The sequence below is a fragment of the Athene noctua genome, chromosome 1 (assembly GCF_965140245.1).
Source record: "Athene noctua chromosome 1, bAthNoc1.hap1.1, whole genome shotgun sequence".
Lineage (NCBI taxonomy): Eukaryota > Metazoa > Chordata > Aves > Strigiformes > Strigidae > Athene > Athene noctua.
In genome coordinates this window covers 105801545-105826982 of record NC_134037.1, presented here as the reverse complement: position 1 = coordinate 105826982, position 25438 = coordinate 105801545, and the positions used below count along the sequence as shown (strand labels likewise).

The 25438-nt window shown below is 38.1% G+C and overlaps 1 protein-coding gene across 9 annotated transcripts in view; it reads left to right on the top strand.

The window, feature by feature from the left end:
- Positions 1-25438, top strand: part of ESRRG (estrogen related receptor gamma) — a 408336-nt gene that overhangs the window by 169940 nt on the left and 212958 nt on the right. For 4 of the 9 annotated variants that reach the window (XM_074897226.1, XM_074897227.1, XM_074897219.1 and 1 more), the window contains one exon: positions 496-554. The exons of 4 other annotated variants lie outside the window; for them this stretch is intronic. Coding sequence is in view for 2 of the 5 variants with exons in the window: in XM_074897219.1 (XP_074753320.1) it covers positions 496-554 (59 nt within the window). In the remaining 3 variants the exon portion in view is untranslated. Of the gene's footprint in view, positions 1-495; positions 650-25438 lie in introns of all 9 variants that reach the window. One more of the 9 variants, XM_074897222.1, reaches the window with a different exon arrangement.

The following is a 25438-nucleotide window of genomic DNA, read 5'->3' as shown; positions in this document are numbered from 1 at the left end:
CTACAGCGAGGGCCCTGTGTCTTGGGCATAAATTACTCTCGCGTGGCACTGTCTCTGAGCAGCCCCCCAGTTATGGATTACTTTGTTCTCGACTTGACAGGAACATAATTAGAACTGTTGATGAAATCTACCAAATTGTTCCTCCGTGGCCTCAATGGTCAGGAAATTTGGCTGAGTCGTATTTGTCACGGACGTAAAGGCTCTAAACACTTCATATTAACTATGTTATTAATGTGCCCTCTAATCTGTCCGTGAATTGGTAACACTTGGAGTGAGCTTGTGCTCTAATAGCGCCTTGTGATGAATACATTGTAATGCTGTTAAAAAGTTTCTGGAGGGTGGGGAAAAAAAAAAAGCAAAACACCTTAATAAAAAGTGAACATTTCTAGGTTGTTTCTTTTCTCTGTATGTGCATTTTTATGTTATACAGTTTTGTTTTGTTTAATTGGAGATTCATTTAGGCTTTACATTGACAGACCGTTTTCTGTTCTATAGGATTTGCTGACATTTGGGCTGTTTCATTGCCAGAGGAGGCTTTGTGTGTCCCAAAGGAAGTGAGTGATCTGGCCATAACAAATCCTGCCAAAATATTTTAACACCGTTACGATTTTCTAATGCAATGCGTAGTGAATGTGACTAGAAAAGGATGGTGAGTCCACGAAGGGGGTTCGCTCCCTCTCCTCTGAGATTTCTCTGGTGGAATGAGCACGCAGGAGCTGCCGGGGGTGGTGGGAGACCACAGCCAGCAGTGGGGGGGGCGGTTTACCTCCTGAAGTGTACCACTTCAGACACAGCAATGGCTCACAATCTTTAAACCAGCCTTTCAAATTTTGGTCCTGCTCTTGAACTTTCCAAGAGTACTGGGTGATCAGAGACAGCATTTTTAGTTACATTAAATGCATTTTGGCTGCTGTAAATGTTCAGTAAGTTAAAACAAGGAAACGTGTTAAACACCTATAGATGAGAGCTGAGGTTAGTAGCTGAAGGTCCTACAAGTTGATGAGCTGTTGTCTTGGGTAAAACAAATTCCTGCATTCAAAACAAAGGGTGATCCCATACTTCAGTATGGTTTTGAAAAACCCTAAGGTGGTTTTTAACTGTATAAGCAACCGTGCTTAGATAAAGTGCTAGAACACAAAAATAAGAGTTTTCATATGTAGTGTTCAGGGGATGAAGACACTTCTGACAGCCTAATGTCTAGCACAGAGCTGGAAGTATGGGAAAACAATAATTTAGATCCCTGAGCCATGCTCTGAAGCAGCAGGTAAATTAGCTGCTGTTTTTCTAATACCTTGGTGATTTGCTTATATTAAATTTAACACCACCCACTCACCCCCACTCACAAGAAAAAAACAAACCCAGGCTAAAATTAGTATTTAGTAAACAATTTAAAACCTAAACCCACTAAGCACTTCAGAATGTGCTAACTGCAGAATATCAGCCATCCTCTCTTGTGCCCAACGTTCTCCATGTTGGATTAGTCTGGCAATTATCTTCTGTAGCAGGGTAAACTCATGTTTCTTTGGTCATTCTGTGATCACATACTTAAGAATCAACAAAGTAGGTGACCATGTGTACCAGCAAGTTTTGCTGAAGGGAGGAAATCTAATGAGAAACAGAAAAGTTGAGCACAACCACAGCTTTGGAAGTTGCTCCATATGAGCAGATCCTTCCACTTCTACTGAACTTTCTCAAGTTTCTGACAGGGTTGAGCTATTTGCCCCTGACCTGTGTTTTCAGATGCTCAGATGGACATAAATAAACTCAGGCCTTTCATTGCTGATGCTGTTTCCCACTTGGATGTTTCTCTATTTGTTAGTCTTTGAATACTGAACAGAATTGCAAGTTCTCATGCTCATCTCCTAAACCGTTGTTCAGTATTTGCTGGTCTCGCTCAAACTGCCTCTTTCTGACGACCACTGTATGTGTTATTTCCCAGGTCCCAGGGCCAATGGTGCTGTTACCAACAGGAGGAAAGTGTTAGCCTGAGAGTTAGGACTTACTTTGAGACCATTTTATGATCTTAATATTCGTAAATTAAATGGGAATCTAACTCTGCACCTTTCTCATGCAAATCAATCTATTTCTAGTAATGAGCAATTTAAGTATTTTTTTTAATATGTAGTTGCCATCTCTGAAAATCAGGATCAGAATCCAGGATGCTCAAATTAGGTGTTAGTGCATACAGATATTCTGTTGATGACTCTATTATTAGAATAAAGTAGACCAGTACTTTCCCTCGATCTGTTTCTTTTCACTGCTTTTGTCTCTTTTTCTCTAGTAGTTCATTTTGTCTAAGTTTTTCTTCTGTTCTTTAATTTCACCCTTTAATTAATTTCTACCAAAGCCATGGGCTCTTGAAGGTCTTTCTAAATAATTAGATTTTGTTACTTATTTACAGAGTGTTCAAAACTGAATTACATTTTCTTTTGTCATAGTCTTGTTTTATCACTGTTCTAAAATAGGATGTTATGTGGGGCATTCTTACCCAAAAGCATGCTTTATGCTGTCCTGGCTCTACTGCATCTGTTTTTTTAATATGCATTCACTACTAAAAAATTGTCTTTAAGTGAATGAGTATTGTATTATCCTTGAATGTTACTAGGTTTCTGGGCTTGGTGGTGGTTTTTCAGTTTCCAGTGGGAATGTTATGATATGCATCCTGTACATAGAAATCTAACTTATGTCGTTCAGTAAATCAAAATGTATTACGAGCAGAGCTTAATCCTGATTTAACTTTTTGTTTAAGAGTAGGAAGTAAAATTATTTCTGCAGAAACCAAAACACTCATTCAAGCAGGAGGCAGCAAATGGCGATTTAATGTCAGAATCAGGCCCTCGAATATTAATCGGATAAAACTGGATCTTTACAATCTCAGCTGTGGAGAGCATATGCTAGTAGACACTTGTGTTTGAAATCAGGATTCATAGTTAATCATTCTAAGAAATAGACTTATCACTTCATAAACTCTAGGAAAGACTGTTTTCTTTTCCAAACATTTAAATTACTCAGCCATTTTATACATTAAAACCCAATTATAACTTATAGGGTATTTTGAAGACTTTTCAAAGCTTTTTCTTTTAGGAACTGTGCACAGACTGAGGCTTTAGCACCAAGTAGTTCATTTTTTCAAATGCATCTTTTTTTCTAGCCAAATAGGGTTTCAAGAATGTTCATTACCACACGAGCGAGTACAAATCCCAAACAGCCAGTACCACTTTCAGAACATGTGACATGTCCCCTAAAACTAACAAACTGAAATCCCAATGTGGCTAATGAGCTCCAGAATATAGCTTAAAAATACTTTATTTCCTTTCTCTGAGATGATAACGACCAGGTTAAAGTAAAGGTTTATTGTATCACCTCTCTTCTGCCATGTAATGCAGACTGCATGAAAAATATCTTTGGAGAGAAATAAAAATCAAAATGTGCTGCAGAATTTTAGGGAATGAAATGCACCTGCTACTGAATGGAAAACCTTGTTTTAAGCACCACCTTCTTGGTTCTCAGGGACAGCTTAACACTTGAGCTGGACTGGCACACATCAGTGGCATTCTCCTGCTGAAAACTGCCTTTCCTCAAAATGCATAAATCCATAGTTTCTCGGAGCATACAGCAAACCTGATTTGACAGAGCCCAGCTATGAAGTTGTATGTTACTTGACGCACATGAAATCACGAAGTTTCAAAAAAATATACTGTCTAAAGCTATAGAATTATATTTCAGAGTATTCATTTGGTTGCTGATTTATCAGCAAAAAGGTATATGTGAATCAGTTCACACCAATCTAGGTCAGGAAATACTGGTGTAATTGTACTTAATGCAGTAGCTAGGGAGTGTATTATAAGTATGGAGACCCAAAAGATGCATGTGACACTAGTGCTGTTACCAGACTACTTACCAAAGGCACGCTTTTTCTGAGCATAGCAAGCTATTCCCACAGCATTATTCACCTGCTGGGAATTAATAGGATGGTGTTTGGTTAAACGTTATGTTCCCGAATCAAGGTTTAGCTATCATGGATATCAAGGAGTTGAAAAGGAGATTCGTAAGATGGAAAATTCCTACTTTAAAGGCCAAATAAGAGAGACAATAAGCTTCCCAAATCAGAAACTGCTTTCTAAAGACTACTGCGGGCCCAGGATCCCTGTATAGGAAAAAATAAAGCAGTTTTCTTTAACAAAAATAAATAAAAGGGAGCTAGGCAATTGCTGACCTCTCTCTGTATCTTGCAGCAGAACTGAGTTGAGTTGAGAACCTTGTGCTTCTCTTCATGAAGAGACTGTAGGAATGAAAGGTCACAAAGATATTAGGATTTACTAAGTGAAGTCATACTTGTCAATGGCTTCTCTTGCTAGATCTTTAAAGTTCAAGTACTTGTTTGCTTTAGTTAAGTGCTCTGAAGTGCTTTAAAAAGCATTGGCCCATTTATATAAACAAACAGAGAAATTCACTGATAGTCTTCCAAGTCAGTGTGTTACCCCTTATTTGGATATCCTTCCTTGGATCTGAACAAGATTTGCACTAGCAACTTCTAGTACATGTGAGTCTTGGTTAATGGAGTATTGTATTATATGATGTCATTTGATGGTAGACATTGCCTATGTTGAAACACAGTCTCTCTGTTGTACACAACCATAAGGAAATAGAGGGGAGTCAGTAGCTTAGAAACCTATTTATCCAGAACTTAAGTATGACTTGAGAGGAAGAATAAGCTGGAGGCCTGTTTTCCTTATGGGATATTTGCACTAGAGAATTAATACTTACATCTATCCCATATTTTTCATTCTCCTGCTCAGCTGTGCTAACTTGGGAATATCTTTTAGTGCTGGGAGTCAGGCAACCAAGTTTAAACACATTCTCAAACCATGGGAAAATTCTGTTCGCACACTTAGGACCACTCGCAGAAAGAAGGGAAACTACCAACATTAGTTGGTGGTGAAGGCGGAGATTGGGATGGTATTTACATGCTTCTCCACAGTATTCCTTACTAGTCCGTGTTGTAGTTCTTCTCTATCAGTTGTCCTCATGGCAACAGCTGTACCATCACAACATTGCTCTTCTGGAGTAATGTCCTTTAACCTAGTGACACTGTTGTGATACTGAAAGCCTAGGAATGTAGTAAAATTGTATATTGAAAATTTTCCTCTTTAATATGTATGAAGAAATAAGCATCATTTGGAGGAATCACTGGACATACCTTATCCAGTAAGGTCGAGGCAGTTAGCTCCAGAAGAAAAAGTAAACTGAATACCATCAGCAACTATCTCCCAAAATGCACCGTAATGAGAACCATAGGGATGTAGATGGGTGCTATCTTAAAATGGTGTTCTTGATTTGAAAAAAGTTTGTCCTAACAATTTTGATCTGGATGTGTTTTCTTTTTACGTCCCTCATGTACTGTCTGTGAGATTCAGGCAGTGTCATAAAGAGGTGGATTTAGAGCTGTTGCTAATTTAAACTGCATTTAATAAAACACAAGTTTGAGATCTTACAAATCAGTGAATGTGGCATAGTTTGAAGATTGCTTTTGTCAAGTTTGATTAGCTCAAAGAGAAACCTTTTCTAAATATTGGTTGTGAGATTAATCAGGCAATGTAAGACCTTGAATTATTCCTCATCACAGGAAAACAACATAATGTATTATCTCACTTGATGACCGGGAAAATGTAGCTTTTGAGGATTTAAAAATCTGTATTTTAAAGATTGGACCCAAGTAAGAACTTTCAGACTGTTCTTTTTTATTTATTTAAACTTACTTGTAATTTTCCATATTATATTTCACTTTCTATAATGTATTCCCATATTACAAGCTGATAGTACCAACATCATTACATTGAAGGATGTTCTCATTATTGACTCCATTCTCTATTAATTATAAGTTTGTCATGTTTTAATGAGTAGGATTAAACTTTCATATTCCAAATATATGTCTCGTGTTGCTTGCTTAGAAACTTTTTAAAGAAGATGGTTGAACTATTTCTCTGAATAAGTACAAGGAAACAAAATATTCCTTGTGTGCATTAGAAAGCATTTACCATATTTAGAAATACTTGTAGAAAAGCTTTAAGAGCTCTGTGCTTTGGAAAAAAGTTCTGAAATTTGGGCAGATGTCCTGTTCTTTTCTAGCATTCTCTGTCACAAATAGTTGTCTTCACTAAAGTAAAGACTCATATAGGCATGTGTTATGTCTTGTAAAATAATGGATAAAGGAAGGAAGAGTAGCACTCGTGTATTTCAGGCATACCCTAATTTTCACCGGGTGGTCTTTATTCCTCTTTAATAAATCCCTGCTTCCTTCTATAGCATTTTCTTTTTTTCCCCCCTCCCCCCCAAAAAATGAAATGGTACTTTGTACTTTTGCTTAACTGCCCTGTCTTTTAAAATCATGGTATGTTAGCAGCAAAGCTGCTACCACAATTGCCTTTGAGATTCAGATTTGATCCAATGCAGTTCTGTGGGGCATCTATCAAGAGTTTTTCTCCAAAGTTCAGTATGCATTAATAGATCTTGTTTATTCATCATATTTTGTAGCAGAATTTGATATTCGTCTTTTATTTCCTTATACAACGTAACACCTTTTTCACTAGTACAGATCAAATCCTTTCTAAGAATGCTTCTTTTTTTGCAAATTATGCAAACAGGATGGGTGTATTCTAGCCCTGTTGTTGCTGGACTGTTCCAGCTGGTTTTGGTATGGTTATGATCCCCCCCAACCCCACACCCCCCCCATCCATCAGTAATAATTAGATACCTGTAAGCATTAAGCACCAATAAGTTTGGAGTCTGTGCCAATAGATGGGCATCACAATATGGGCAGGTACTGCTGTCACAACCACATAAATCATAGCAGGTTCTTACCAAAGAAAAGCAGGTTTCTTCCCCAAAAGAATATCTCTCATGAAATATGTTTTATATTGTGTGTTTTGTCTGTATCGAATTAAAACAGTAACCTTGCAATTTGAATAGTGATGTCACCTGGTACCGCAGTTTGGCTAAAAACACATGAGCATGATTTGAAGGGGGTTAGCTCAGCATGGCCCTCACCAGGTAGAAACCCAAAGTCCTGGTAAATGCTCAGCAGCAGTCTACACCCTGGGCCATTTCTCATGAGACCTGTTACTACAAATAGCATGTAGCTACATTTGGGTATTCAGGTTTTGACAGGATGTGGCTGCTCTTTCTCACTTAGCAGATGGCTTTCCCTGTACCATCACCTGTCTCAGTGCTCCTTTGCCTCACTATAACAGAGTTGTGACAAGAACTGTCGTGATGGTTGCGAAAGCTGCTTTCTGCATGTGGCCATCATAATTATCACATATAGGCACCTTTATTTAGCAAGTCCACGTGTATCAATATTACTGTCGCAAATGTCTTACGTTTGGGTACATTTATCTTATATCAGCTGTCTGTGGTGTTCATATTCTGCAGCCTAATCAAAGAGTTAAGCCTGGGTAAAACCTGCTTGATCTCAACTTCAGGCTTTGTATGTCTGTATGATAGGGTATGAATTTCTTCATACTCCTGTTTGGAGGAACACCTATAACTCAGCTGTGGCTTTGCACTACTTGAAAGCAATTCAGTAATCTCATGCATGGCGATGGAAGTTTTATACTACACCTCCCCATCACCCGTCCTCACGCACATTTTCTACATGTATCATTATTATCATCAGCATCTGTCTTTTGAGTGATGATTTATTTGTCTGTAGGTCTCTGTCCCTTTATACAATACTAGATCTAAAATTACATCTCCCTTAAGAGAAAGGCATGATCTCAAAGATTTAATACTCGTTTCAAAATTTTATTGCTAGTAACTAAATGTGAAATTACTTTAACTAGTAATTATTTAGAATTAAGTAGGAAAGGGTTAAAAAAAATTAAAGAAAAAAAATCCCTTTCCTGGGCAAACTGGACCCCCTCCTTCCAACAAAGCTGTTTCAGGAGGTTTCAGTGGTATGCATAAATGTATTTCTTTTAACACTTTTTGTTGTTTAAAATGCTATTGTTTCATCCGAGGTGTGAGGGGATGTGCTAACCTTGTCAATGTGGGTGCAGTAGAGCAGAAATGATAACTGTATATACTTTTTTTAACAAAAACAGAGTGAGTGTGTGTGTGTGTGAGAGAGAGAGAGGAGAGAGAGAGACAACTTATTTAAATCCTGAATACAGTCAGACCTCATATGCATTGTTAAAAAAAAGCCCTAAAGAATTGCATATGGATTAGGGGGATGAATATTCTATTATTTCAGTCTGTTCTGCTGATCTTCTTATTGTGACTTTGCGCTTCAGAAATCTGCCAGGAATTTGGCTTTGCTGTACTAGGCAGTAATTTTAAATGTGTATCAAGCACTTGATAGTGTATGATTTGCGTGCTGTTGCATTCCCATTCCCTAAATTTTCCACCAATTTATTACTTTTTTCATACTGTTTTAATATTTCAGGATGATGAATATATACAGCATCATTAAAGGTAAATAAAAAATGCATGAAATTAAAAAATGGAATATTAGATGTTTCTTTGCTGTAATCCCTAGGTCCAATAGGAATGAAATGTCTCTGTTCTGTCAAGTAATCCCTAAACATGATTAGGGACCTTGTAGTTTCCACATAGCCCACATAATATTTGTATCATATAAGCCTATTTATGTAAGGTTTGAGTAAAAGTTGTTATTAGAAGACCTATAAACCTATTTTACAATTCAAAAAGATATGCTTGCCTCTTAATCTCTCTACTTTTATTATTTTGCTGGAGATGGCAATACGTCCTTAATTCATTTTTCAGAATTCTGTTACATCTTTTGGGTACTTATATCGTGCATTAACGATCCCAATGAAATGTATTTTTAAGACAGAGGACTGAGTTCAACAGTTCATCTACTTGTGTAGCTTCTCCTTAAATCCATGTTGGAAGGGACATGCACCTATTTCTAGGTCTCTTCTTTGACATCCAGGTTTAATCTGAACTGGGGGTCAGGAGATGTAGAGATTGTTTTTCTGATTTTGGGGAAGGGGGAATGAAAAGAAGGAGAGGGGATTAATTTTCCCTGTTTAAATCATGTGTAAATATCAGTGATATAGGCACTTCTGGCAGCATCACAGAAAGTTTTAAAACCAGCTTTTGATTTGACCAGCCAATAGCAGAGCTCTAGGGAGAAAAAGTAGAAAGAAGGAAATGGGGAAAATTTTTGCATGACAAAAGAATAAAACAGGACAGACCATAGCTGTTTTGAGCTGTTTCTTGTGACACAGTTGCGTTGGGAATGCAACAACCCAGCACTTCCCATTCCCTGCCTCAGCTCCTTGCCTGGGCAGCAGAGATGCCCGTAGTCCCATCTTGTATGTTGTTAGGCTGAATTCATTAATGTTCAGAGGTATTCAAGTTCCATGGTAACACAAGGAAGATCAATCAATAAATAAGGACAGTAACTTATATATTTCTGTGGTTTGAGTAGATGTTTACTAAGAAAATATTTTCAAATGATAGCTGGGGTCAGCTGTGGCAATTTTGTATTTCCCATAAGGAAATTTGAGATTATATTAACCTTGGGCTATCTACTCAAAAAACCCTGTGGAAATACACCTGTATTACTTCCACACTGCACTGAAATTTTACTTTTATTTCATTTTCAGCAGTTAGGGTGGCATTTGAGCAATGGCTCTATTCTTGTATTTATGAACTGAGAGAAGCAAAACTGCTCATTGCTGAGCCCAGGGATACTCTTCCAGGAAAACTGAGATCAATAGCTGTTATCAAGTCTTCATTTATAGGGAGTGTTAAATGACCACAAAGTCCTGATGTTCATCAATTAATAGGGTGTGCTTAAAATCAGGCTGTCTGCCTCACCCCCCAGCCTACTATAGTCAGAACTCTTGATCTTTGCTATCATTTTAAACAGTCACTTTCACATATTATAATTTCTTTTTAACTGGAGATACTGTATTACAGTGGTGCCAGTAAGTTAAAGGTAACTGATATTTTCCCTTGCCAGCTTCCTCCTACCTGCTAGCAATGGAAGGCAGGAATGAGATGATGATACCTGAGGCTCATTTTATGATCCAAGACAAGGAATTGCAATTATTATCACAATTATTTTTGTGTTTTGGTACTCAGCGAGAAGGCAAGTGCACACCCCGACCAGAGCAGAACAAAGCTTGAAAACTAAGAATAAAAGCCTCATGCACAGATGCATTTCAGATGCCTTTATTCCCTCCCTTTATATTTAAGTGGAAATGAGGGATTTGGAAAAGAGAGAGCTTAATTTAACAAAATAATATTATGCTTTCGATCCTTAAAATGAATGAATTATTTGGATACTTAGCAGTATAATGTCTTTGAATAATGCTGGTACTTAAGATAGAAAAAACGATATTGTGAGTGTGCTGCGTTTGCCTCTTATGATGTTTTTACCAATTTGGCATTTATGGGAAGCAATATCATTGTTGCAAAGTTTCTAAATTGCTTTTTACACAAATCTGAAGAAATTAAATCTCCTCCTTGTTATGAAAATGAAGCGATGTCTTGAGATGCTGGTATATTAGCGCAAATCTGTGGAGACAGTAAACCAAATCCTACTTGCATTTATTGTGTGTCCACTTTTAATAGCTCCAAGAAGCTATGTTAGGTATAGGCTATTGCACGACAAAGTAAATAAGTGTATGCTTAAGTACAGCATGTGAGAAGTAGCAGAGATGTCTCATAGGACCTCTTGTGCTTAAAGTTAAGCCCATGTCTGCCTGCTTCCGTGGTGAAGAATTTAGCCCACAATGTGGAGTAGTGTGAGATGCAGGAATAATGGCAAATTATGTAAATTGTGAGCCTTCAGAGAGAACATCACAAATCAATTTCAAGCTCAAAGAAAATAACGCGAATACAAATTGGTATAGACCACATGAAGATTTCGAGACATGACATACCATGTGGCACAATGCAGAGCGGGGCCAGTTGGGGAGGTGTTCAGCAGAAGCCTGCTGGCATTTTTCTGGTCTATTCAGAACAGCCTTGGGAAAGGCCACACATCTTGTCTGAGAGGTGGGTCAACATAGTGGTGCAGACTGTACTACCACCAAAAAAACCCCCACCGTTTAGTAGAAACATATTTTGAATAGTAGTACTGTTGAGCTCTGACTGAAGGTGCGAGGTGAGTAGTGCCTGGCTGGCAAGCATTTTCTGGGTCCTCCCCAAAACCCTGCTCAGCCACAGCTGCCAACAAAGATGGCATCAGCAGCGCTGACTCAGCGGGCCACGTATGCGTGTCTGAGGGACTTTTGTCTTGTTAGTAAGACGCAGTCTAACACCCCAGCCCCTTTCCCCATCCCTTCAGACTGCACGGCTCGATACATATCAGAAGACGCAACATGTGTTCAGGTGACTGGCATCATTTCCAGGCAAGCCACCATTCAGCGGGGTGTGGTGCACAATTATTGTAACTCGGAACTGTAATGGGTCTTCATAGCTGAGTTTAAACTACATGAAAGTGCTGTATGTGATGTGTTTAAATTCATTGACAGAATTAAGACAAGACTAAGACAAGCGCATGATTGATTTTTACAAATACAAATGAATCTAATAGATGGAGGAAAGCAAGATGGATCAAATTTTAAGACCCAGGAGCTGATTTACCTACATCAAATGTTTAATGGGATGCTTAATTTGATTGCGTCTCCAAAAGCTACTCACAATAGTCAAGCCACTGACTAAATGCCTGCTTAATCAAGGCCTCTGCGTACATCTACATCTTGATTTCCATGTACAAATAACCAGCAATTAATGACGCTGATTGACTGCAGGGAACAGTTTGAGGTTCAGAATGGCAACTCCAGAGTTTTGGGGGTCTTTTAGCATTATTTCACTATGCTTTTAGAAGTGAATACAGACAGACATGCAAGTCTATGTAAATGAAAGCTTCTCAACTCCAGTTGCAGAAGATTCTTCATGGCTGTAGCTAGAAAACATCTCTCTTCAGCAAGGTTAGATGATTTTAATTGTGAGAGTTAGGCTCCTTATATTAAAACCAACATATCAGCCCACATCTGTGTAGCCTATTAGAGTCCCATTAGGTGGTTTTATATTTCCATATTAAAAAAAATCACGAAGGATGTTTGAATGAAGGATGAGGGAAGTTGTATATATTTTGTAGCAACCACAAGGCACTGTATACTTTTTTTGGTTCTCAAGATTGAAACATTTCTCAGTGGAAAGTCAGCAGTCATTGTTGACACCCTTTTTATTTTATTTTTTAAAAATCAGTCTCCTTGTAATGTGTGTGAAGGATGTTAGAATATTGCACCAAGATTCTTGAGAATACTGGTGCTTCCTCATTATTTTTGCTGTAGTATTTTCTACAGTAGTGAATTATCAATTACATTGTCTTTTTATTTCCCATGACACAGCTACAACTAAAATTAAGGGTGTTGTGCTCACAGTCCCTTGCACTACTCATTCTACTATGAGGAAACTTTTGCTGTTTTTTCATACTAACCTTTACAATGCAACCGATAAACATTATTCCTGTTTTAATGACTCCCAAATAATGTCATATTTAAATGAAATGCAGTTTGCCTCAGCAGGGTTCTTTGAATTTATGAGCATTTTTGTCCCATATCCTACAATAATGTGACAAATATTATTTGCATTTTTACTGTTTTCTTGAATACTTTTAAACAGCCATTTTTAGGAGGCTTCAGATTGCTTTTGAACATATTTGAATGCATTTTTAGCTATCACCAAGCTTAAAATAGGAACCCTTTTTTCAGCTTATCTTTATTAAACACCTGTAAAAATCAGTGGTATTTCTTTTTTCTTATAAAGCTTTCTTCCTTTAACGAATGCCAGAAATGCTGCACAGTTTATTCTAGTATGGGCTTCTTTTCTTGGTGGTAATGGGCAGTAAATGGTATGTGCCATACACACACATACATTTACCTACCTGATGTCATAAATAGAAACTTGAAATTGTAATGTAATGCATCTGATCTTTAACTATAATCAATTAATGTTAGAACTCTTTGACAACTTTTAGAAAATACTGTTATCATGCTTGCAATAAACATGATCTAATGAGTAGGTGGCCAGGCATCACAGTCACCAATTAATTATATACTCTTATTAAATATTCACTTTGCATTTTTTAAAATCACAGTTGTTTGGGTTTTTTTGCTGGGGTTTTTTATGGGGGGGGGGGGGGTAGGTACTTATTTTAGAAGAAATTTTATTATTTGCACCTTTATAACCTAAGGGTGAACTAGCAGATTAATCTTGCTTTTCTTGAAGGCATGTGCTCCATTGCTTTCACAGAGTTCTTCATCTTGGCTGGGTTAGGTTTTCTGTTTTCCTTTGATTTTTTTTTTTTTTTTTTTTTTTAAGAATGAAAATTTTCTGATCATTTTTAAGGCAATGTTTCATGTGTTGAATCAAATTTTTAAAAAATCAATGAAAGTAATTCTTGTATCTCTATACAGTCATACTAAGACCTCTCTAACATTCACGGACATCAGTGGATGATTAGAGACTTTAACATTATTGTTAATGTGCAAAAATAACTTCTGTGTATGGTTTTGTATTCAAAAAGCCCAACTAAACACCCAGTACAGAATTTTGCAAGTGAAACCAAATTGTCTGAAGTAGGATTGTGGTCACTCACCGGTCTCCATTTGAGCACTGTTCTAGACCCCGGTTAAAATTAGACCTACTTAATGGACTAATGAGGGAAGGTAAGAGTAGAAACAACAAAGAGATGACAGAAGTAAATATGCTTGTAAATAAGGAAACGAAGTGTTTGCTTTCGTGGCCTTTGATCAAGCCCAGGAGTTTATTTTCAAAGGACATTGCGGGATGCTTGGGAAAGGAACAGCCACGCAGCGTAATTGGAAAGGAGGAAGGTCTGTAACACACCAGCTGCTGCTGCTCCTGCCTCTCTTATAAGATTGTAAGAGTTGCCAATATCAGTATTCAGTCTTGTAGCATGTCAGGACGCTTTCATGTGAACTGAACTGAACTGTCTCTGCAAGCTCCCTCTCACTCTCCTCCCGCTCTCCTTCCTGGCGCTCGTTGTCGCATTGAAGTCAGGGGAGAGGAAAAAAAGATTTGAGGATTGCCCAATTTGTTCTGACATAAAGAGATGTTTAGCTCTGTGAAAGGTGGTGGAGGCAGAGTGCCTGACTGACATTTCAACAGGCTGTCTGCTGGGATTGCTCACTTCATGTCCCTTCATATTCCCGCTGTGTCCTGTGCGAGTGCTCTTGTCTAATCTTCACAGTGAGAGCACCAGGAGTCCCCTGGGCTTCGGTGCTCAACACCTTGTTAGATGGGGCATACGGTGCTGTAGCTCCTGCTTTTGTATTTGCTTTTGCTCTAGTGTTTCAGGCTTGTTTCAAGTCCAAATAACTAATTTATTTTTTCTTTTTTAATGGACTTGCTAAAATAACTGTGTCTCTCCTAATTGCCTTGGTCATCTCTTGGCAATGCTAGATTTGGGTGATACCAGGTGGAAACACATGGAGGGAAAGAAAATAAAAGACCCGAGTAAGTCAAAGCCTTAAGCAGCATTCTGTGCTTTTGTTTTTAAATGAAGATGCACTGACCTGCTTTGGCTGGTTTAGAAAATAGGTGAGAGAAAATAGTCATTGAACAACCAACAGGAGGTATAACATGTTGATGATAAAGCTAAGACAGTGTCTGACCAAGAATACCAGACTCCGTACCAGGGGCTGTAGGGAAGTTTAGTTGTTAAGCATTTGTTTGCTTTTATGATTCTGAAGACGTTGTGATGCATTCTGGTATGCCATGTCCTGTTACACCACGTTGGGTCAGCCTGTGATTCTAGAAAACACTAAAACCATGAATTGATGAGAGCTAATTCTCACCTCTTATTGCAGGAGCATTATCAGGTACCTTGTTAGCCACAGTTCCTATCCAGATTCAGTCCTCCTAAAGCAGAGATATATGTATTATGTTTTTAACAAATATGTTAGCCTTCTCAAAATACATTAATTAATGGATATGATTTAATCCCTGTTAAACCATTAAAAATAATCCATGTACTGCACTCGTGGTCCTCCTTTACATCTCTTTAAAGGCGCTTCTTTTGCTCAAGTGTATTATTGCTAGTGACAGAAAACAGAACGGTATCATTCTCTCTGCTTCCTGCAGATCTGGGGTCTTGTACTATTATCTCAGAAGCACATTGCACAGATTCTGTGACATATGATCTCTGTGAATGGTTGCCACTGTTCAAATTTCCCCTCAATTTCAAATTTTGAATAAATATCTCTTAATATATGTCTCATCCTGAGATGGAGTCATGTGTTTCACCAATAAGAGATTTCTAACATAAGCTCATATTCTCAGACAAACTTTGCAAACTTGAGTGCCTAAAACTGAACCCTTCTACCTCCCAAAATGCAAAGACAGCTGCATGAGAACACTGATCATGAATAGCTGTGTGGTTTCCTTCTGCCAGTGGGATATCTAGTCACATGTTCTGTTTGCTAGGGATCGACAAGGACTTCTTTTTCTGATAGATGAATAGGTGGATAGTAAAACAAACTTTTCCTCATTTCTCCAGTATCTGTAGCACAAAAGAGCTAAACTTATGTTAGTGTATTGTCACAATTAGAAGATGTTGTAGAGATGCTGTAGAGGTCTCACCAGGTCCAGGCTATTCAGAAGACCAAATTCCAGTTTTCAGAAATTAAAATAACCATGGAATTAACTAGTAAGCTTTTTGCTGTAGGTAAGGGCCAGATGACAAAAAGTTTTAAAAAGTGGTTTGGTGAATCTTGGACTCTCAAGAAAAGACTCACATGTACATAAGGATCAGATCTCTTTTACCTGTTATCCAGCATGACTAATAACTGGGCCCATGATGTAGCAGATATAATTGATGCCTGGATCACATTTATGTAAGAGCTGCTGTCATGCTTCGTTCCCATTTCAATGTGTCTGTCTTCATTTTGCCTGTGAGTTGGAGTCAGCACAAGCAATGATTAGCATCCCTTAAAATACATACAAAGGAATCACGATGTCTGACATTTTCACTGGAGGAACATTGTGAGTGTACTCTGGCACATGTAGCCTGATTCTGTCAACTACTGAGATGATAGTTGGTGTATGTACTGTGCAAATTTGTAAGAGGGGGCATCTCATCATGGGGCATTTGGAAAAGAGGTTACAAGGAGATAGTGCCAGTCATGCCCATCTTTATTGTTAGTATCCCAAACTCCTGCAGACATTTCACTACAGAGAGGCACATTGACAAAACATCTCCGTACTTCAGGCTGTGGTCAAGTAGTTTATGATATATGTCTAATTTAATCCAACAGAAGCTTGGGGACAAGTCATGTCTAGAGTTACACATGTTTAGTGATTGACTGGATCGTATGTTAAGCAAAAGCTGTTTGCTCCCCAGCAAGTACACAGCCAGCACATGTGAGAGGTTCAGAGATACACACTGGCAAATGTGTGTTTATGTGCATGCCTACACGCTTTCTCTCTTCCTATTTGCTTTTGTGTGCACACACATATTATTATATAATATTTCATCTATATCAGGGATTTAGTTGTTTTATAAAACTTGTCTGTACAAGTGTAGCAGTACAAGCCTGCACTGTTAACTCAGGTTGATTGTTTCCTAACAGCTGGTTACAGAAGTTACCATCAATTTAACAGAAGTGCATTTATTTTAGAATTGACTTAAAAGACAGTAAATGAATCATTAAGTCAATTTTTAAATTGATTTTATTACAATAAGTGACTCATTATATTAAACTATAGAAAGACACCCAATAAAAAGAAGAAAAAAGAACCCAAAACCTGACAGTAAATTGTAGTTTAGTATCCTGATTTATTTTTCTTCAGATTGAAATGGTCTGATTACCAAAAGTGGATGCAAGGACGTCTTACCTGAGTATTACAAAAGCACCATCGTAAAGCAAGAGGCCAAGTGTCACTGAAATATGTCTCTGATTTTTGTATCAATAAATGTATATTACGACAAAACTTTAACTGGGAGATGTTTAGCTGCATATCTGGATGCCATTAATTTACTAATATTGAGTAACTGTTCTATATGTCCCTAGATTTGTTGAACATAATATCTATATGTTAAACAGTTTTCTATGGTATTTAAAAATTGACATTTCAAAGAGTGTAATTGCATAATGAAATGTAAACTGAAAACAGGAATGAGTTAATTAGACTAATGATCCCTTGACTCCTTTATTAGCTAGCTCTTTAGAAATTGGGATTAGCTTTGTTTTCTCTGCTGAATAAAGACAGGAAGGATGATGTTGATTCTAGTAAATGACAGCACCAGAAGAAATGAGTGTTTTCCTGTTCGTTATAGGTTTCATAATTTAAGATAAAAATGCAGCCTTCCTGCACGCATACCTAATTTTATTACACTTAGAGTTCAGCTCAGATTGGAAGAGACAAATCAGGAAAATAACTTAGGAATACCTACTGATTTCATATTATCATTTTAAAGGTGATCCACTCTGTCATTTCTGGACTTGAAACCTTATAATTCTTCTTGTGAACGTGGAGTAGACCAGGTCTGAATTTAAACGAAGTCTTTGGGAAAGGCAAGCTTGACAACTTTTTGATCTAGGTTTTGAACACTTATTTCTCCTCTCTATAAGAGAGTGATTTACACATCTCTCTTGCTTTTAAGGGCTATCAAGAAGCGTGAGAATTATCTCTATAGTGGTTCAAACCAAGTGTGTACAAAGAAACAAAATCATTTTTACAACAAATAGGAGGATTCGTAAGTCAGCAGCTGTTAGTGAAACAACATCATTAAAACTTCCAGCGATTCTAGACCTTGCTCTCGGGAGTCACTCAGGCCAAGCAAAACCTTAGATAAAGTGCTGAATTATAGGCAGGAAAAAGAAAACCAGAATTTAAATTGGTAGGAATTAGTGATGATTCACTAAGCTAATTTCTGTCCTTCATTTCCCTCGCGTGACGGCGTGGCGGCGCGTGGAACAGTGCCGGAATGAGAGAGGGCAGAGCAGGAGCCGCTGACAGCCAGCTTTTAAGTTCAGATTCTTTCTGGTAGATCTTTATCCTGCAAAGTAATGAGCTCCTCAGCTTCCCCTGAAACTTATAGGTATAGAGGGCACCCAGTGCTGTGCAGGATCAGCTCTTTAACAAACGCCTGAGGAATACAAAATTTATCACACAAATGAGGCGATGGAGAGGAGGTGGCAGCAGCTGAGTTATGAAGCTTTTTACCTACAGGCAGCGTTCGTTTGCTATCCTGCATGCCCTTGTTAAGTGTTGTTTGAGCACCATGCTGAAGCAGAAGTAATAATGTCATTTGTTTGGAGTTTACCTTTCTGGAGGGTGCTTTTGAAGAGGTGCGGTGAAGCAGTTTGGGGTTGGCAAGACAGCAACCCGGCACACTTGGGCTATCACAGGTACTCTCCTCCTTTGTGGAAAGGAGCATCTGGTACCCAACATGTGCCTGTTAATTGTTTTGTAGGTGCTACTTGGTGACTCTTTGGTGTGAGATTCACTTGATGCTTAATTTTACCACGCTTTAGGAAGAGGGTGCGGCCCGCGTGTCACACATGGAAGAGTTGAACGTTGCTTGTAGTCCAACACCACATCTGACCTTGTGGCTCTGTATTAATTTGAAGTAGTGGAATTAAAATTTTCCATTCTTTTGCATTGTCATGCCTCACGTTGATAAGCACGAAGAAATGTAAATAAAAAAGACCTATTTCACAACCCTAGCTACAACCTTTTTGTTTTATGACAAAAGACAGTTAATTAGCATACTAGCAGTAAGCAGCCTTCCCAAACTCGTGCTAATTATGTATTCTGTTGACCGTGACTCCAGTCATAAGGTAATTGGCTTGCAGCAACATGACATTTCAAATCATCTCTTGAAATTACATCAAAAAGCCAGCCTGTTTTGTTTTGATAGGGGAACAATCAATTTGATAAGTGGTAACACAGCTCATTGTTTCACATTAATTAGACTAATTGCAGCATGTTAGCCTCTGAAATAGACAGAACTTGGAGAAGACAAAGGCTGTGGCCTTTAGCATGCAGTGCATGTGGTGGTTCCACTTGCTTGCACATACTGTAGGCAGAAAACAGAGTTGTTAGGATTCAGCCTTGCGGGAGACTGGGTGTTAACAGTGGTTTGATGTGTTATGCTTAATCCACTGGCTTTCAATTATAAGATCCAGGTTCAAAAACTCCGAGAGAGGAAGGAGGAGGAAAAAAAAAAAAAAAAAGCCATTTCAATGTTAACGGTGCCAAAGTTTTCAGTGATCTTTGGTTTTCTGTCTCCTGAAAGACAAAGCAGTTATCTGGCCACAGGATCTCTTAGATGTTTGTGGACTGTAAAGCCTTTCTTTGAGAAGGCTTCCCTTCCACTCTTGTTTTTCCTGCCCATTCCCACTAATGTTTATTTCTTAGTATACCTTAGTTGGGCTATTTTTATTTTCACTTTTATGTTCACTTAAGAATAAACTATTAAAAAAAATACTTAGCGGACGGATTATTAAAGACAGATAGTAGAGATGCATAACCCACCCACATGTTTCTAATTTAAAGCATCTTTGCCTGCTATTGAGATTACCAATTGTACTTAGCTCTGTGATGATTTTTATGATCAAGCTATGTCATCTGTGGATTGACATGGCCAAATGGATTTTGCTTGTGACCTAATTGAAATGTAAAATAAAGTCTTAAAGAGATGAAAAGTTTAAGGGGTTATCTCAGTCCACCGGCTGGGCTAACTTGATTGCTGTTTACAGCTTGGTACAGTGTTTCTTGCATGTCAAACCCAACATCAGGCCACTGGATACATAAAGGTTGTGTTCTTTGACCAATAAGTTGCTAGTATGTTTGATAAATGGGGTCATGATTAGCAACTTCTCAAAGACTGAAAAGCATCAGAAACTAGATTCCAAAACTGTGTGAATGTTGTTGAAATTGTATGGATGAGACCAACTCTGACTTTTCTCTCTAGTCCACCTGGATCCAAACTGAAGTACCACAAGAGCATTTTACTTCTTTTAATTACCACTATTTAACAAAAAGTATCCTCAGTTTAAAAAAATTTAAAAATAAAAAAAAAAAAAAGAGAGACTGGGGAGGCAATTGTTAATAATCATGGAATTGATTACACGAACGCTGTAATTCTTCAGTTGCTCTCCATGGAAAATGAGATTTTTTTTTTTCTTTTTTTTCAAGTAAGGCAGGGAGATACAGATATCTGCATATTTCTGCTGGAAACAGATTTTACTTACACATTTTTGTTTGTTACTGCCCCCCAGTCATTGACTGGTTAGACAGTAAAACCTTTGGGGCAGAGATTTTTTTAAATTCATCTGTAGTCTGTTTGGAGAAGTATAATTTTGCTTAAGTCAAAGAATTTGTTCCAACAGCTTAACATTATCATTGCTCGTGGAAGCTATATTTTTATTAGTTTTGCTTATGCTTTATGTTGGCCCCTTAGCAAATGGTCATAAACTCTGTTTTAAATCCAGCTACCAGTGACTTCATACTGCTGATTTATTTCTATCATTTACTGGCAAGAATACATTTTTAAAAATGTATTCTAAGCAATTCATTCCTCTCCACCTCTTCTCTTCTGTGCTTCCCTTTGCTTTCCCCCTCCTCCAACATTTAAATCGCCTTTCATTGAGCTTAAAATTATGCCCGGATTAGCGATGTAACTACCCTAACGTGCCGCTCTTACTAAAAAGTCCTGGGTTTATACAGGAGGTGAATTGGAAAGAAGCAGAAGATTGAAGCCTTTTAGCATTCAGCTTAAGTGCTGGTTCCACTTGCCTGAGCACAAGCTGGAAACAGCATTGTTAGGATGCAAGCCTACACCCTCGCTGTCACTGCTGGTCCTTGTGTAGTCAGGTTCCTGCTTGGAGCAGAGCAAATCTTTGCTCAGTTAAGCGAGCGTCAGTCACTGGCAAGCTTGGCTGCCAGCCCAGGGTTGTTAGACTTTTCCATGCTATACCTGAATGAGATATTGAGAAGACATGGCTGCCTAAACAGAATTGAGAAGCACTAGATAGTAAAAAATAAAAAAAAAATTAAAAAATGAAATTGTCAGGGGGATGACAAAATAATTTTGAGAATATAACTTACACTTCCAGTGCTCGCTTGGGAGGCTTGCAATAAGGAATCTGTGTTGCCTGCTCAGTGATAGATCCTGTGTGATCTTGTTTAAATGTCTTTGTTTTCTTCAAATCCAAGACTAGAAAGTAATTCTAACTTCTGAGTGAGAAACAGAGGCATAGGCAAATCATAGCTTAGCAAGCAGAAACGCACTGATACCATCCTGCAAGGTGCTGAGCTCTTTCAGAGGTGCTAAATTACTGCTTTCCTCTTACATCAATAGTGGGCACTCAGCTACTTGTAGGATTGTGCTTTTAAGTTGCTTAGTTATTATCCAGTCAAACAAAATCGACAGGACCACCTTCAAGTGGAAAAGGTATAGCGACAAGTAAAATTGCAAAGTTTTGGGTTGCATGAAGATGCTGGCAGTGAGTGTTCTGCACAGAGTAGAGGAAAATCAGGGACAGGGCAAAAAGAGATAAAATAGGAATAGTTTTTAAATAAGAATTGCTGGCAGAGCTATTAATCACACAAGTCTGAGCTCTAAGGCTTGCATGAGCAGAGCTAATACAAAAGAAGAGAGATACTTTGTCGATATCTTGAAATACACTAATAAAAGCAACAAGCAAAATTAAAGGGAGATAATGTCCAAACAGATTAATGACATGTAATAATAATTAAAAAAAACCTCAAACCTACAAACAAACCCCAAGTATCTTCAAAAATCTGAATCCCCACGTGTGACTGTTGTTTTGTATGGGATAGCTTTTTAATAATCACTTTTGCAAGTTGCTAGACTTGTCATACAGTCTCATCTCTGAGCTTTGACTTTGATCTCATTTACACTAGTACAAATAAATCAAAATTTCTGCGATTTCTCAGGCTATATATTGCAACTGTGACCAGAACGTGGAGTCTGCTGGAGTCTGCCTTTTTAGCAGGTGATTTCACAGTGTCTCTGAAGCACGTTAGAAAAGGAAGAGAAAAATACATTTTTTCATTATTGTCTAAGGTAGGCCACTGCCTGTTCTTTGCAGACTGCCAGACTAAATGAGGACTTGATGCAGGTGTAGAGGCTTTTTGTCTGAAAAGAGGAATCCAGAATCTGTAAATATAAGAGAAATATTTCAGACGTAACCTGTATTACCATATTTCTTTTCAAAATCTACATCATCATCTTTGAAATGATGTCATTGTTGTAGTCAGTTCGGGGCAAACAACACGGGCTTTGACTTTGCGCAGGGGAATAATCTTTTCCTTACATGGGATGATAATTTTTTTTTTAGAAGTAATTTTCTTGCTATATCTATGACCTTTCACCCCGAATGAACAATTATAACTATTTAACGAAAGAAAACAAACCGAAATTCTGCACTGACCTGGACTTGTGAAACAACCAGGGTTTGAAGTGGAATCTTCATAAGCTCTAAATCAGTGTAAAATTTAGCTCCTATTGCATTCTCATTGAAAATGGGTTATATGATAATTTATGTTGAACTGATCATAACTAAACAGCTCATAGTAGTGTCCTTCAAAAAATTTTAATCAAGATTGTCTTTCTCTCCCCACCTCTCTTGGTGCAATTTCAAGAGGTTTATTTGCGTGTCAATCCGCACGTGTTACTGAAGTTATTCCACTGAAGCAAGCACATCTTGGCTGCATATGTGTTTTACAGCACCATTATGTCAGGTGACTCCTTGTATTTATTTCTGATTTGTGCTAGTGGAAGAGTCAGGCCCTTAATTCTCTTAAGCCCTGAAAACAGGGGCATTTCCAAGTGCCTGTCAGAGCTGTTTTCCAAGTCTTTTTGTGCTTTGCAGCGACCGTGCAATGAACAACGTAAGGAAAGAAACTGTGAAAATCACTGAGATGGTCCAACTTTTACTTTAAAATCTATGTCAAAAAGTGTTTCTAAGTGTGTTTGACATTTACTTTTAGATGTATGTTTTCTCTTGAGGTTCTTCCCCTGTTTGTTTTATGGTGAACGACAAAGGGGTTCCAGGTGTCTTGGGCAGCACATACCAGGAGAGTCCTCTCCAGGGTGAACTTGCCAAAAAATCTTTACATGAAGGACTGCCTGATTTTACAGTACTTATGCAATCTCTAATATGATGAGGCTCTGCAGTGAGGACAGAGTTGCTCCATAATTGGTGATAATAAACAGTTTCCCACCGAAGTATGTATAATCAAGACAAACAAGGTAGGGAGAGGTGTGCTGGTAACAGTGGGTGTGTTGATTTCTCATGCAGGCTTTTTTCTTTTTCATAATTAAAGGCTTATGTTATGAAGTTACACATGGGTGGACTGGTAGAATCCTAGAAAGGATAAACAGATTTTGAATAGATATTGAAGACAAAGGTTATGAGCTATGACCAGAGAAGTTTGACTCCAGAAGCCCAGCAGAGCATATTTTTAGTTAGACTAAAGCTTTAAGCTCACTACGTGTCAAGTTTGACAGCCAAGATGTAAGTAGTTTTTATGCTGTGGTGGAGCTTTGGATTTGAAGGTGGAAGACTTGGGATTTTGTTGAGGAGTGACTGAAGTGGAGGAGTAGGAAAACCAAGGTACAGAAAACATACTCAGTCAACGGTAGCAGTAGCTGCAGCAGATGCAGTGAGCTAGGGGAAGCTGAGACAACTGATGTGGGAGACTGTGAAGGTAGAGATGTTGATTCTTTGGCAGATGGCTTGTAACTTGCTCTGTATGGAAATGCCGGAAGATGCTCAGTACGTTTGCCCCTAGATCCTGCTAAATCAGCAGTCACTACCAGGCTTCAGGTTTCATAAGTCTCATAAAATTAATGGAGATATTGCCACAAACCACTCTTTTCTCTCTCCCATCCTTTGCTACATGTTGTCTTTTTTTTTTTTTTTTTTTTTTTCCCTACCAGTAAACATTAAAAGTTGAGGTTGATGTATTTCCAAATTATCTTTTCCTTCCCACCAGTCGTTTCTGGCTATGTTCCAAAGAGGGAGAGAAGACGACAGGTTTTCATTGGTCGCTTAATTGTGTATGTCCATTGTTTTTTATGACTTCCAAATTCATATTTTTGTGTGCTTAGGGGCTTTTGTGACAAGGTGCTAATGGGTTCCTGGCTGGGCAAGCACCTGTGTCAGGAAGTGTTTCATTGTGTCCCTTATTTTTCCAGCTCTGACTGCTTCTATTAGCTTATATATATACCTTTATTGCAACCCCTGATGTACTTTTGTTTGTGGGGTTTTTTTTGTGGACATATAATCTGCATGTACAAAGGAAGCTATTATTCTCATGTGCAGAAGAAGCTATTACTCTTAAGATGGAGAAAATGGGAGTTCCAAATGAGAACTCTGCTTGTACATGTACCTGAGAGACAAGAACTCTAGGAGACATAGAAGCAACTTAGACCACTGACCTGTCCAGGGATTTTCATCATATGATCTGAGAAGTTCTGCAAGGTGGGCTGTGGGTAGCTGGTAGGTATCATGCTGCTCGAAAATCTCATTTCCAACTGTTATCTGCATGAAACAGTAGATAACAGTACCCTACATAGTTTCCTAATAAAGTGTTTCCAAATGAACTCTTGTAGCTGCTCCAGAGCCTTATGGTTGTGAAAGTGAAGAGAAACGGTGTCTGCAGCTTTAAAAGAGAAGCAAAGCATCCACAAGGTGATCTCTGTATTAGACTGTAATCTACCTTAGGAAGATGACCTTAAATCCCCTCAGGATATTGTGTCTAAACCTGTGTGATAGTTGCAGCAATGAGTATCTTCTGCTTCTGAAAAAGATGAAGACTGGCTTTTCTTGCTTATTTTGCTGGTATTTCCTCTAATACAAGTTATTTATTGATGACCTGGTGCATTTTGAGAGATAATACTGGTTTCTCATCATGTCTATGCAGCAATGTAGCATTTTATTCCAGTCCAAATATGGACAAAATTTGTTGTAGATTTTGGTCACTTTAGCACTACCAGCAAGCAAATGCAGTCCACAACTGTTATATAGTATGCTGTCTCTTGTTCTAGGGAGCAGTTTCCATAACATGGCTGTCATGAGATCTTTTAATGGAAAATTATTAGACTTTTTTATGCTTCCTAGTTTGCTCTTGTATATTGGTTTGCCCTCTGCACTTCTTCAAAGTTAAAGATCTAGCTGATGAACTTCTGGGTGGCAAAAAATAAAGTATGGCAGGTTTGGGGTTCACTAAAAATAGAAAAATAGATGTAGAATAGGTTTATTTAATAGACTTTCTGAAACTGAAAACCTATATGAATACAACAAAGACCTTAACTTCCAAATCTATAGGACAAGATGTGAACAATAAAGGATCTCTTGAGACCCATAGACTCCATCCTGGCATAGGTCTTACA